Consider the following 13,097-nt stretch of genomic DNA (forward strand, 5'->3'; position numbering starts at 1 on the left):
TGTGTGATCCTCGTTTCTGTGTGAAAGCAGTCGGTTTGCATAAAGAGAGTCTTATATGCTGGTCTCCTTGACCTTTAAGTCTACTAAATGACAAAGGACATGTGTAATGTTAGATACCAATGGAATAAAGAGCTTTTGGTGAAGCAGTTTCCATCAGATCATAGGTGTATATTTTGGATATTTCTATAGGTAGCATAGTGTCTGTAGTCAGAGGTATAACTTGTATCTTCTGGGTTCCAATACAGAATCTATGCCAGTGTCTACCATTCATACTTCTGGTGTCTTCTTATGTGGTACTGCAGCCACTTTGCACCGCGTAGAGCTATTTGCCTGACATAGCATGACTCCATGCTAAATAGATAGTTTTTCTTCCTCTAACAGCAACTGCCATTCTACCTATTTCATTGGGTATATAGAGGTATGTCTAGAATTAGGAGGAACGTTTGTCATGTTAGCATTTTACAATTTCCCAATCTTAATTGTATTCTGTAATAAGTAACTGTATATGTATAATTGTGGCTCTTGCATCTTCACAGATAATGAGAATCAACTTGCTGCAATGAAGGATAGAGTGCAAAATGCAGACGAGGACAATACAAATTTAGTCAAAGCTCTGAATGACACTCTTGGAAAGCTATCTGCAATACCTAATGGTATGTGAATAAAAACAACAATAAATTGCTTCTAAACTAGTACTCTCTATACTACTGTAGTTCTTAAAATGAAGCTACTCTAGATGAAGAGTCTTCAGCACCACTGTAGAAGTCCATGCTGGATACAAACTCCACTGCCGCTCAGAGTAATAGAAAGTGCCACTCTTGGTCTATTATGCCATTATGGTACTGAAAGCTAATGTTTCAGCCCTACAAGACCTTGTTTAAGCCTGTTAAAATGGAATAACTAAAACAACTGGAAATAAGGCTGTTTAGGTTTTGTGATGCTGAAAGCAAATATAGCAATGGCATTGGATGTCTTACGAGAGTCTCTAACGCTGAAGAAAAACACACATGTCTAAACTAATAATTATGTGGAAAGGTCCATAAGGATCTCGTCTATATGCCAATACTATATCTCATTCAGTTAAAAAACATACACACTGTGTCCCCAGCGGCAGTGCGACAGGCTGCTTGAATTCTCTCCACTGTCATCCCCTGCCGTTCTCTTTGCTTGGCTCTGTCATTCCTGGCCGTCAGCGCTGTGTAAGTAAGGGCTGTGATTGGATCGAGGGTCAGCCAATCACAGCTATTGCTCGATCATTCACAGCCAATCAAGCTGCTTTAGAATTCTCCCCGCTGTCATCTCCTTGCTCAGCTTTCAAATCCCCTGCCATCGGTGCTGTGTAAGCAAGCGTTGTGATTGGATCGAGCGCCAGCTGTGATTGGCTGACGCTCAATCCAATCACAGTGCTTACTTACACAGCACTGACAGAGCCAAGCAGAGAGGACAGCGAGGGGATGACAGCAGGGAGAATTCAAGCAGCTTGTCGCACAGACACTGACGCCGGCTGGGAGGTGAGTATGGAGGGTTTTTTTTACTCAGTATATACTGGAGTATAGCTCGGCTTATACTCGAGTCAATAAGTTTTCCCAGTTTTTTGTGGTGAAACTTATTGTCTTGGTTTATACTCGGGTCGGCTAATACTCGAGTATATATGGTATATATAGATAGATAGATAAATATTTGATTAAATAAAAAAGATTTTACATTGAAAAAACATCCAAAGGATCAAATTTTGTATTATAATACCAGTGGAAAATGTCACTGAAATGTATAATGGAATAAATATTTCTCAATTCGAGGGAGAATAATGTTAATATTAAATTGGCAAGACATTTTCTTGTATCCATTCTCCAGTCTTTGCCTGACACACATTTGTCTGTAATAGATACAATAGTGAAGATTCAGACCGCAAAAGACAAAGCCAAGCAAGCAAATGATACTGCCAACGATGTTCTTGCACGCATCAAAGATCTTAATCTGAATCTCCTGGGGTTGAAACAGAACTACAGTGCACTGAAAGAAGACGTAGCTAAAACCAATGCTGTTGTAAAAGTCGAAAATGGTAAGTTAAGAATATGTCAGTTCTTTATTCATGTACATGCTCTACATCAGGTTTTCTAGCTGTGTTTTATAAAATACCATAAAAAGCAAGAATCTGATACTGAGATTCATATGGATCAAAATTACAAACCTAAAAGTCTTCCTGGTGCAATGATATTCGATTGGGAAGTGCACAGTCATACACTATGTTGCTAATAGATGATGTGTGCTCCAATGTTGGCAAATATAAGGTAGGGAGGTTTGGCTTGTAATAGGATTAGGTTTGCTGGAGATTAGTCAGGCATTTTATCTGATTTACCAGTTCACCAGTCCATAGAATGCAATGAGAGTATTGTTCAGGCTTTGATTCTCTTAAATTCACCAAAACAAAACCTAGAAAGATGTATTGGCCGAATGTACCATAATGGTTGGTCAACTGTGATAAGATCGGCACTAATAATTAGCTAATCCAAAAAGACCACAGCTTATTACTTAGTAAACTAGGACCATCGGTTGGGAAATCACCATTTTTTTGACATTGTTTATTTCTAAACACAATCGCAATAACAATCCAGAATATATCAATTGAAACAGTATTATATGAATAGTAAAAAATGGTCGCTCGCTTACAGAAACAGTTTTTTTATATTTTCAGTCACAATCTAAATTTTAAAAAAAGTTCAGCATTTTTCACACTGTGCACAGAGCCTAATAAAAGTCTGTCAGTTCCTGATTTGTAGAGAAAACGTTGCAATGTCATCTCGCTGACATCACAGTCCGGATTACACCGAGCAGTAACACCTCTATATAAATAACACAGGATCCACCATTCACAATAGGTATAAGCTATCTACTCACCTCTATCTGCGAAATGACCCCCTCAAAGGTCACAAAGCATGTTTAGAACAGTTTCCCATACTAGTCAATGTGTTCCTTTCTGACCATTGTGTGAATGGCCAATCAGAGTGCTGTAAAGCATATCTGTTAAATGTAGATCAGGCAAGATGGCTGTCATCATAGTCATGGACAGACAGCAAAATTAAAAAATCTAGAATCGGAAATTAAAAGCTGATTAGAGAAATATTTTAAAAAATTTTCTAAATCTGGTTTTAATTAATTAAAAAAATTGTTATATAGTTCCTTTAAGGGAAATCAGAAGATGTGCAATACTGGACAGCCAATGGACTAGCGTCTTACTGATTCAAGAATAAAGTACTGAATTTTTCTGACCATAAGACACACATTTTGGCAAGAATAAATCTTCCTAAAGTGTCCCTGCACCTTATAGACTGAATAGTCTTCCCCCTTACTGTTTCATGTCCAGCCAAGCATAGAGAAGTGATAACACTACTCCTCCCTCCTAGACTCCTCCACATCCAGCAGCCCAACTGAGCTTTCACTTTGAATAACTTTTGAGTAACTGATCCCAGCCTACCTCAGCAGCAGATAATGCCTGAAGGTTTATCTCCATCTTTTTTCTCATTCCTCTCTCTCCTCCTTTGAGAGATGACGTAAAAGTGAATCGAGAGTAATGGATAGTGGACATCACAATATGTCAGGAATGCAGTTGTCCAGTTTCACAGTGAACTCTCAGTGCACAGAGATGGCACAAGTAAGCGTACAAGTGTGCAGGAAGATATATATATAATTATGTGGTCCTCCAGCACCACTGAAGCTCAAAAACAAGCAGTTACTAGAACATCTGGCTGAAAACATAGGACTGCCATCCAAAGAGAAGACCTACGTGGACACTTCATCAGTGCTGGAGAACTACACAGGGCTCATTCACAGAGGCGATCAGTTGTGCCCCTTCCCTCCCCTTAATATTAAAATAATAATTCTAATAAAATATTAACCCTTTTTCTACCCTACAACATGAAAAAACTGACACTTCTCTGGACAATTAGTGACATTAGTATAAAATATTTCCCCTATTTTCTGCTGCCTAAAGCCTGGGTGTATGCTCTAGTGTCTTATAGTTCAAAAAATGCAGTAGTTATACTTTTCTAATGCCATACAATCTCTTTAATATGATTGGCTATATCCTTAACTCCTGCAGATGTTCCAAATTACCCAGACTGGATCATTCTTTTTCTCCAGCAATATGTATTATTCCTGCACATGTAATGCTTTAGCAGAAATTTGCTCCCCAACAAATTCTTTCTGGATTTTTCGAACACAGTACAAAAATGATTAAATGCAAAAAAATCTATAGTTTTCTGGGCAGCGTATATGATTTGAATAGTCAGCCTACTTGTGAAATAACTTTTTCGCCGTTGGACAGATTTTAAGGCTTTGACCATACATTCATAAATCATTGTTAAAATCACATTGATACTTAAAAAGACAGCTTCTTGATAGGTCTTTAGACATCATTTTGACTGGAATTCTGTTAATTAAGAAGGTGCCTCTATTTCAATTTATCATTTGGTAAGAATTATACCGCTTGTTACTCCTTGATCATTCCTTCAGTTTGTGCATTTCATTCTACACTGCTAGGCCAGGATAGATTTACTGAGAATAAATGAGGAAAAATTGAAAGTATCAGGAAGTCTTAATACGGATAGAGAGGCTTTTTTTATATTCCCATCTACAGAAATTCTGCTCTGTAGCTAGAAACTGAATAATTCAACATTCTTCTTTTTAAATAAGAACATTTATTCTATAAATCTGGCTTTACTCAGAATCTGTTCGGTACATACTAATATAGTGAAGCCCAGCTATACTTGTCCATCTTCTAGTCAATTTATTTTTCAAATTATGTACAATTTACATTCCTTCTAATACCTATTATTTGTAGTCTCTCTATTATGGAACCATATTCCCAACAATACAGTAAGAAAGAATATATAGCAGCGCTCTCTGCGTGGTTGTATGTCAAAAGGACCTTCTTATCAATCATCAGTGTACGGGTATTGTAATATGAACAATTAATGTGTTGTACTCAGGGTAAAAGGACAAAATGTCACTCACAAAAGTTTTGCATTTTTAAATGTGTTCTCTGTGCATATGCAAATTTTTTGTTCTGTAACTTTTGCATATACTTGTCAATATAAATCAAAAACATAAAAAGGCACTCCAATATGTCAAGCCCAATTAACTCCCAACAGTCACATTAAAATTGGAAGAAAAACTCCCCAAAGCATCACTACTACAGCAGTAGATCCGTCTGTGGGAAACGCTTGTGTGAGAGAGTCCTTATCTTAAAAAATTTTGGGAACATTCAGAATTCATACTACTTTCAGTAATAGTAAGCTCTACGGGTCTTACTCAGCAAAGTATCCCTATGACATCACATTATCGCTACAATATTTGACTGTTCTTACTATAACTAGAGATGAGCGAGCATACTCGCTAAGGGCAATTACTCGAGTGAGCATTGCCCTTAGCGAGTACCTGCCCCGCTCGGAAGAAAAGATTCGGCTGCCGATGCGGGTGAGAGGTGAGTTGCTGCAGTGAGCAGGGGGGAGCGGGGGGGGGGAGAGAGAGATCTCCCGTCCGTTCCTCCATGCTCTTGCCCGCAGCTCCCCGCCTGCCGCCGGCACCCGAATCTTTTCTTCCGAGTGGGCAGGTACTCGCTAAGGGCAATGCTCACTCGAGTAATTGCCCTTAGCAAGTATGCTCGCTCATCTCCAACTATAACAGACTTTATTTGCTTTTCATCAGACATAAGAACACCTATGTTGGTTTATTTATCAATAGAATACAATTGCAAGATTTTGAGTGACCACAAAAGTGTTTTTTTTTCCAGTGTGAGATTTTCTTAGCATTCTTAGTAACGAGATTTACTCAGTATAGCTAGTACTCTTGAACAGGAATGGTTTCTGTCCTACCTTTGTGCAACATGCAATTTTTGCCCATTCTGTTTACCATGGAAAGATTATGGTAAATTATATTCTTAAACACATATTTACTATTTGAGTACATTCCCAAGCTGCATGAAATCTGGGATGATAAGTAACACCTTTCCCTCTATCGCTCACGCACGTGGCATGATCCCTTTCAATACATGTGATATGTTCAACAGAAATGTTTCTACAATTCCATCTGCTATAAATACCTCAATTTTACTGCTCTAGCTCATCTTAGTACCTTCTCACCCCAAGTACAAATATCTTGCCGTAACTCTTCTTAAACATATCGCTCTTCTTCAGTCATACGTTTGTAAAGTTTGCCTGATGAAGGGGCCTCTGTGCTCTAAACACTTGCCAATATACTTTTTCTGGTTAGCCACTAAAGCATCACTTCCATATTACTTTTTTCTTTTCATTCAAAAAGCTTTTATTAGGACAGAGTGAACAAGGTACATATAGTAATAAAACATGGTTATACATCGAGTAGGGATATGTACCAATACGTAAATTAACATCCTTGAACTTCAGCTGAATAGCCTTGAAGCTCATACAAATAAACAACCTCTATCTGTCTTTTCTAATTAAATAAGAATTTAACTTAGTGTATGAACAAACTTTGTAACATGGGGAGGGGGTAATGGGGAAGAGGTTTGATGAGGGGAAAGTATGGATCTCTAAGATGCATATAGGGGATTGCATACATATAAGGAAGACCACCCCAAGGGGCCAAGCTGTTAGGAGAGATGATATAAGACGTATCCATGCGGGAGGATAAGCACCCGGTATAAGTATAAAGAGGGGTGAGATGAGGATTCTGTGTTGTGATTGACCGCAGGGTTTACACTCTCGAAGTTTAGAAGATCAGCTGAAGTCAAGCCAAGGCTGCCACTCCGTATGAAACCCAGATATTTCTATATCCTCATCCGCTCTCATCTCTTCATAACGCACAAGAGTACTTTTTTCTTTTGACACTAAACTATTTAATATCACATAGATTCTTCTGGCTAACATGGTACCATGTAGAGATGAGCGAGCATACTCGCTAAGGACAATTACTCAATCGAGCATTGTCCTTAGCGAGTATCTTCCCGTTCGGAAGAAAAGGCCTGGCTGCAGGCGCGGGTGAGAGGTGAGTTGCGGCAGTGAGCAGGGGGGAGCGGGGGGGGGGGGGGGGGAGAGGGAGAGAGAGATCTCCCCTCCGTTCCTCCACGCTCTGCCCCACAGCTCCCCGCTCGCCGCTGGCAGCCGAATCTTTTCTTCCGAGCGGTCTGGTACTCACTAAGGGCAATGCTCGATCGAGTAATTGCCCTTAGCGAGTACTCTCTCATCTCTAGTACCATGCTATTTTACACTGTTACAAATAGTTAAGCATGTTTTATGTAGAAGGTATCATATAAACAAGATACTCCAGATGACCATGGTAAGATTTATCTTCAAGCATCTGAAGAGTGTTTTCCAATTAGATCAGTTTCACTCATGAACTAATAAAAAGCATGGAAGTAACTGACTATGGGCTATGGTTTATCAAGCAAAAATGACAGCATTTTGCATTGAGTTGTTCATCTTTGTTCTCAGATGAAACACAAGTTGTTCATTATAAAAGGTAAAAAGGTAATGTCAGTCTCAATGCATACAGACAGATTTTAAGACATGGTTTGTTTTGTCCAAACAAGTGCTTGAAGGGAAAAGGGTTTTAGATGAAAGTGGCATTTCATTTACTACATGCTACATCTATTTGTATCAATTGTCTCAATTTCCTCTGTGCAATTAATTATGATAGCAAAAAATAATAGTGTAGCAGAGCATGATAAACCTTTAGACAAAGCATTTCACACCAAATTAATATCTAAATTGCAAATTATGTTTATTTCTGCTCCGATATACAGAAATGTTGTGGTTTCTGTTGTTTCATCCGGAGTTATTGTACTTTTAATTACTTGTTTTGAAGCTATGCGTGGTTGCCTACAGTTCCACATGCAGTGATGTAAATGGAAGCTATGCTCAAAATAGTCATGGAAAAGAGCTAAACTTTAAAAGATCCTTATGAAAGTAACTTTTTTCAAAGGCTACTACATACAGATGTGTCCACCCTTACCTTGTCTCAAATTTGTATATCTACATCAGTCTAGTGGGAGAGTATGGCATGGACTGAAGAGCTTAGTCTACTCCATCAATGGCAGTGTTCAGCTGTAAAACAAAGCTGAAATGGCCAGGATCAGAGATAACTCAGATCCTGGCTAATTAATTCTTCTGATCCCCCAACCAGGGCTGACTGCAGCTTTTCAATGGTTAGATACAGGGATGGGGCTCCCTCGATCCTTACGATTACTCCCTTTTCCCCATGATGAGATCACGATGTGCTGTTCAGTTGTCATGGTTGCTGGCAACCTAGTGATTGCCCCCAGGCATGCCATTCTATTATCTTTATTACACTTTACTTGTGGCAGGGTGCAATAGAATGACAGAGCATTGACCAATACACTGCAATACCGAAGTATTGTAGTGTATTGTGGAAGCGATGAAAAAATTAAATGTTCAAGTCTTACTTGGTGACAAAAAAATGCATAAAAAACTTGATGAATTAAAAAAAAAGTTATTAAAAGTTTAGAAAAACATGTTCCAATTTTTGGTTATGTCATGAATTTGTACAGTTAGTCATGGATATTTATTCTAATTAGTAAACCATTGAAAGTTTTTTTTTTCCCCACAGTGGGCATTTATCACCTTTCTACAGGATATATGATAAATATCTGATTGCTACCACTTGGAGCCACACCAATCACTTGAGCTCCCTTTCTTCCTCACTGCACAACCACAGTGAGGAGAAGTTCGAATGGAGCGACGGTTGAGAATGCACACTCTATTCAAAGTCTATAGGACAGACAGAAACAGCTCAGTACAGTGCTTGGTAGTCTTTGTCAACCCCCTAGAATACAGTGCTGGGTTCGAGTGAGGCACCCAGACGTTTATCACCCCCGTGGATCAGTGATAAATATCTATTGTGGTAAAACTTTATGTCCCTAGCCAATGTTCTCCTCTAGGAACAGTAGGTGTGTGTTTATAGGCAGCTTTGGTGGTAATTTTACAGAGAAATGTTACAAATTAAGAATTTGAACTATGTACATTCCTATGTAAATTAGGGGTGTTTATTAGAGATGAGCGAGCACCAAAATGCTCAGGTGCTCGTTACTCGGGATGAAATTTTCGCGATGCTCGAGGGTTCGTTTCGAATAGCGAACCCCATTGAAGTCAATGGGCGACCCGAGCATTTTTGTATATCGCCGATGCTCGCTAAGGTTTCCATTTGTGAAAATCTGGGCAATTCAAGAAAGTGATGGGAACGACACAGCAAAGGATAGGGCAGGCGAGGGGCTACATGTTGGGCTGCATCTCAAGTTCCCAGGTCCCACTATTAAGCCACAATAGCGGCAAGAGTGCCCCCCCCCCCTCCCAACAATTTTTACTTCTGAAAAGCCCTCATTAGCAATGCATACCTTAGCTAAGCACCACACTACCTCCAACAAAGCACAATCACTGCCTGCATGACACTCCGCTGCCACTTCTCCTGGGTTAGAGGCTGCCCCCCCCCCCCCGCGCGCATGACCCAGTGACCACAGCGGACACCAAAGTGTCCCTGCGCAGCCTTCAGCTGCCCTCATGCCACACCACCTTCATGTCTATTTATAAGTGCGTCTGCCATGAGGAGGAACCGCAGGCACACACTGCAGAGGGTTGGCAGGGCCAGGCAGCGACCCTCTTTAAAAGGGGCGGGGGGATAGCCCACAATGCTGTACAGAAGCAATGAGAAATATAATCCTGTGCCACCGCCATCAGAAGCTGCACACGTGGGCATAGCAATGGGGAACCTATGTGCCACACACTATTCATTCTGTCAAGGTGTCTGCATGCCCCAGTCAGACCGCGTTTTTTTATAAATAGTCACAGACAGGTACAACTCCGCAATGGGAATTCCGTGTGCACCCACAGCATGGGTGGCTCCCTGGAACCCACCGGCTGTATATAAATGTATCCCATTGCAGTGCCCTGGACAGCAGAGCTAGTGTCAGATTAAATGCAGGTGGGCTTCGGCCCACACTGCATACCCCAACCTGACCGGGGTTTTTAATTCATAGACACAGGCAGGTACAACTCCCTATTGTGAAGTCCCTGTGGACCGACAGCATGGGTGGGTGCCAGGAAGCCACCGGCGGTACATAAATATATCCCATTGCATTGCCCATCACAGCTGAGGTAATGTCATGTTTAATGCAGGTGGGCTTCGGCCCACACTGCATGCCCCAGTCAGACTGGGGTTCTTTAGAAGTGGATACATGCAGTTACAACTCCGTGTGGACCGACAGCATGGGTGGCTCCCTGGAACCCACCGGCTGTACATAAATTTATCCCATTGCAGTGCCCTGGACAGCAGAGCTAACGTCAGATTAAATGCAGGTGGGGTTCGGCCCACACTGCATGCCCCAACCTGACCGGGGTTTTTAATTCATAGACACAGGCAGGTACAACTCCCTATTGTGAAGTCCCTGTGGACCGACAGCATGGGTGGGTGCCAGGAAGCCACCGGCGGTACATAAATATATCCCATTGCATTGCCCATCACAGCTGAGGTAATGTCATGTTTAATGTAGGTGGGCTTCGGCCCACACTGCATGCCCCAGTCAGACTGGGGTTCTTTAGAAGTAGACACATGCAGTTACAACTCCGTGTGGACCGACAGCATGGGTGGCTCCCTGGAACCCACCGGCGGTACATAAATATATCCCATTGCAGTGCCCATCACAGCTGAGGTAATGTCATGTTTAATGCATGTCCCAGTCAGACTGGGGTTCTTTATAACTGGACACATGCAGTTACAACTCCGTGTGGACCGACAGCATGGGTGGGTGCCAGGAAGCCACTGGCGGTACATAAATATATCCCATTGCAGTGCCCAGCACAGCTGATGTAACGTCAGCTTTAATGTAGGTGGGCAAAAAATTTATTGGATTACACTGTAGGCGAGGGCCCCAAAAAATTGGTTTACCAACAGTACTAATGTACGTCAGAAAAATTGCCCATGCCCAACCAAGAGGGCAGGTGAAACCCATTAATCGCTTTGGTTAATGTGGCTTAATTTGTAACTAGGCCTGGAGGCAGCCCAGTTAAAATAAAAATTGGTTCAGGTGCAAGTTTCAACGCTTTAATGAGCATTGAAACGTATAAAAATTGTTTACAAAAATTATATGACTGAGCCTTGTGGGCCTAAGAAAAATTGCCCGTTCGGCGTGATTACGTCAGGTTTCAGGAGGTGGAGCAGGAGGAGGAGGATTATGAATATTATACACAGATTGATGAAGCTAAAAGGTCCACGCTTTTGATGGTGATAGAGAACAAAGCTTCCATCCGCGGGTGCAGCCTACATATTGTTTAGGTATCGCTGCTGTCCGCTGGTGGAGAAGAGAAGTCTGGGGAAATCCAGGCTTTGTTCATCTTGATGAGTGTAAGCCTGTCGGCACTGTCGGTTGGCAGGCAGGTACGCTTATCTGTGATGATTCCCCCAGCCGCACTAAACGCCCTCTCTGACAAGACGCTAGCCACAGGACAAGCAAGCACCTCCAGGGCATACAGTGCGAGTTCAGGCCACGTGTCCAGCTTCGACACCCAGTAGTTGTAGGGGGCAGAGGCGTCACGGAGGACGGTCGTGCGATCGGCTATGTACTCCCTCACCATCCTTTTACAGTGCTCCCGCCGACTCAGCCTTGACTGGGGAGCGGTGACACAGTCTTGCTGGGGAGCCATAAAGCTGTCAAAGGCCTTAGAGAGTGTTCCCCTGCCTGTGCTGTACATGCTGCCTGATCTCCGCGCCTCCCCTGCTACCTGGCCCTCGGAACTGCGCCTTCTGCCACTAGTACTGTCGGATGGGAATTTTACCATCAGCTTGTCCGCCAGGGTCCTGTGGTATAGCATCACTCTCGAACCCCTTTCCTCTTCGGGTATGAGAGTGGAAAGGTTCTCCTTATACCGTGGGTTGAGCAGTGTGTACACCCAGTAATCCGTAGTGGCCAGGATGCGTGTAATGCGAGGGTCACGAGAAAGGCATCCTAACATGAAGTCAGCCATGTGTGCCAGGGTACCTGTATGCAACACATGGCTGTCCTCACTAGGAAGATCACTTTCAGGATCCTCCTCCTCCTCCTCAGGCCATACACGCTGAAAGGATGACAGGCAAGCAGCATGGGTACCCTCAGCAGTGGGCCAAGCTGTCTCTTCCCCCTCCTCCTCCTCCTCCTCCTCCTCAACGCGCTGAGATATAGACAGGAGGGTGCTCTGACTATCCAGCGACATACTGTCTTCCCCCACCTCTGTTTCCGAGCGCAAAGCGTCTGCCTTTATGCTTTGCAGGGAACTTCTCAAGAGGCATAGCAGAAGAATGGTGACGCTAATGATTGCAGCATCGCCGCTCACCATCTGGGTAGACTCCTCAAAGTTTCCAAGGACCTGGCATATGTCTGCCAACCAGGCCCACTCTTCTGTAAAGAATTGAAGAGGCTGACTCCCACTGCGCCGCCCATGTTGGAGTTGGTATTCCACTATAGCACTACGCTGCTCATAGAGCCTGGCCAACATGTGGAGCGTAGAGTTCCACCGTGTGGGCACGTCGCACAGCAGTCGGTGCACTGGCAGATGAAACCGATGTTGCAGGGTGGCAACGTCCATGTGGGACTTGCGGAAATGTGCGCAGAGCCGGCGCACCTTTCCGAGCAGGTCTGACAAGCGTGGGTAGCTTTTCAGAAAGCGCTGAACCACCAAATTAAAGACGTGGGCCAGGCATGGCACGTGCGTGAGGCTGCCGAACTGCAGAGCCGCTACCAGGTTACGGCCGTTGTCACACACGACCATGCCCGGTTGGAGGCTCAGCGGCGCAAGCCAGCGGTCGGTCTGCTCTGTCAGACCCTGCAGCAGTTCGTGGGCCGTGTGCCTCTTCTCTCCTAAGCTGAGTAGTTTCAGCACGGCCTGCTGACGCTTGCCCACCGCTGTGCTGCCACACCGCGCGACACCGACTGCTGGCGACATGCTGCTGCTAACACATCTTGATTGCGAGACAGAGGAGGAGGAGGAGGAGGAGGGTGCTTTAGTGGAGGAAGCATACACCTCCGCAGATACCACCACCGAGCTGGGGCCCGCAATTCTGGGGGTGGGTAGGAC

At 43.3% G+C, this 13,097-nt stretch overlaps 1 protein-coding gene across 7 annotated transcripts in view; it reads left to right on the forward strand.

Moving 5' to 3' along the window:
- LAMA2 (laminin subunit alpha 2) overlaps window positions 1–13,097 on the forward strand; it is an 834,596-nt gene that overhangs the window by 694,552 nt on the left and 126,947 nt on the right. For all 7 annotated transcript variants that reach the window (XM_066605535.1, XM_066605537.1, XM_066605536.1 and 4 more), the window contains 2 exons: window positions 537–653; window positions 1,886–2,062. In XM_066605535.1, the coding sequence (XP_066461632.1) occupies window positions 537–653; window positions 1,886–2,062 (294 nt within the window). The remainder of the gene's footprint in view (window positions 1–536; window positions 654–1,885; window positions 2,063–13,097) is intronic.

This window comes from Eleutherodactylus coqui, chromosome 1 (assembly GCF_035609145.1).
Source record: "Eleutherodactylus coqui strain aEleCoq1 chromosome 1, aEleCoq1.hap1, whole genome shotgun sequence".
NCBI lineage: Eukaryota > Metazoa > Chordata > Amphibia > Anura > Eleutherodactylidae > Eleutherodactylus > Eleutherodactylus coqui.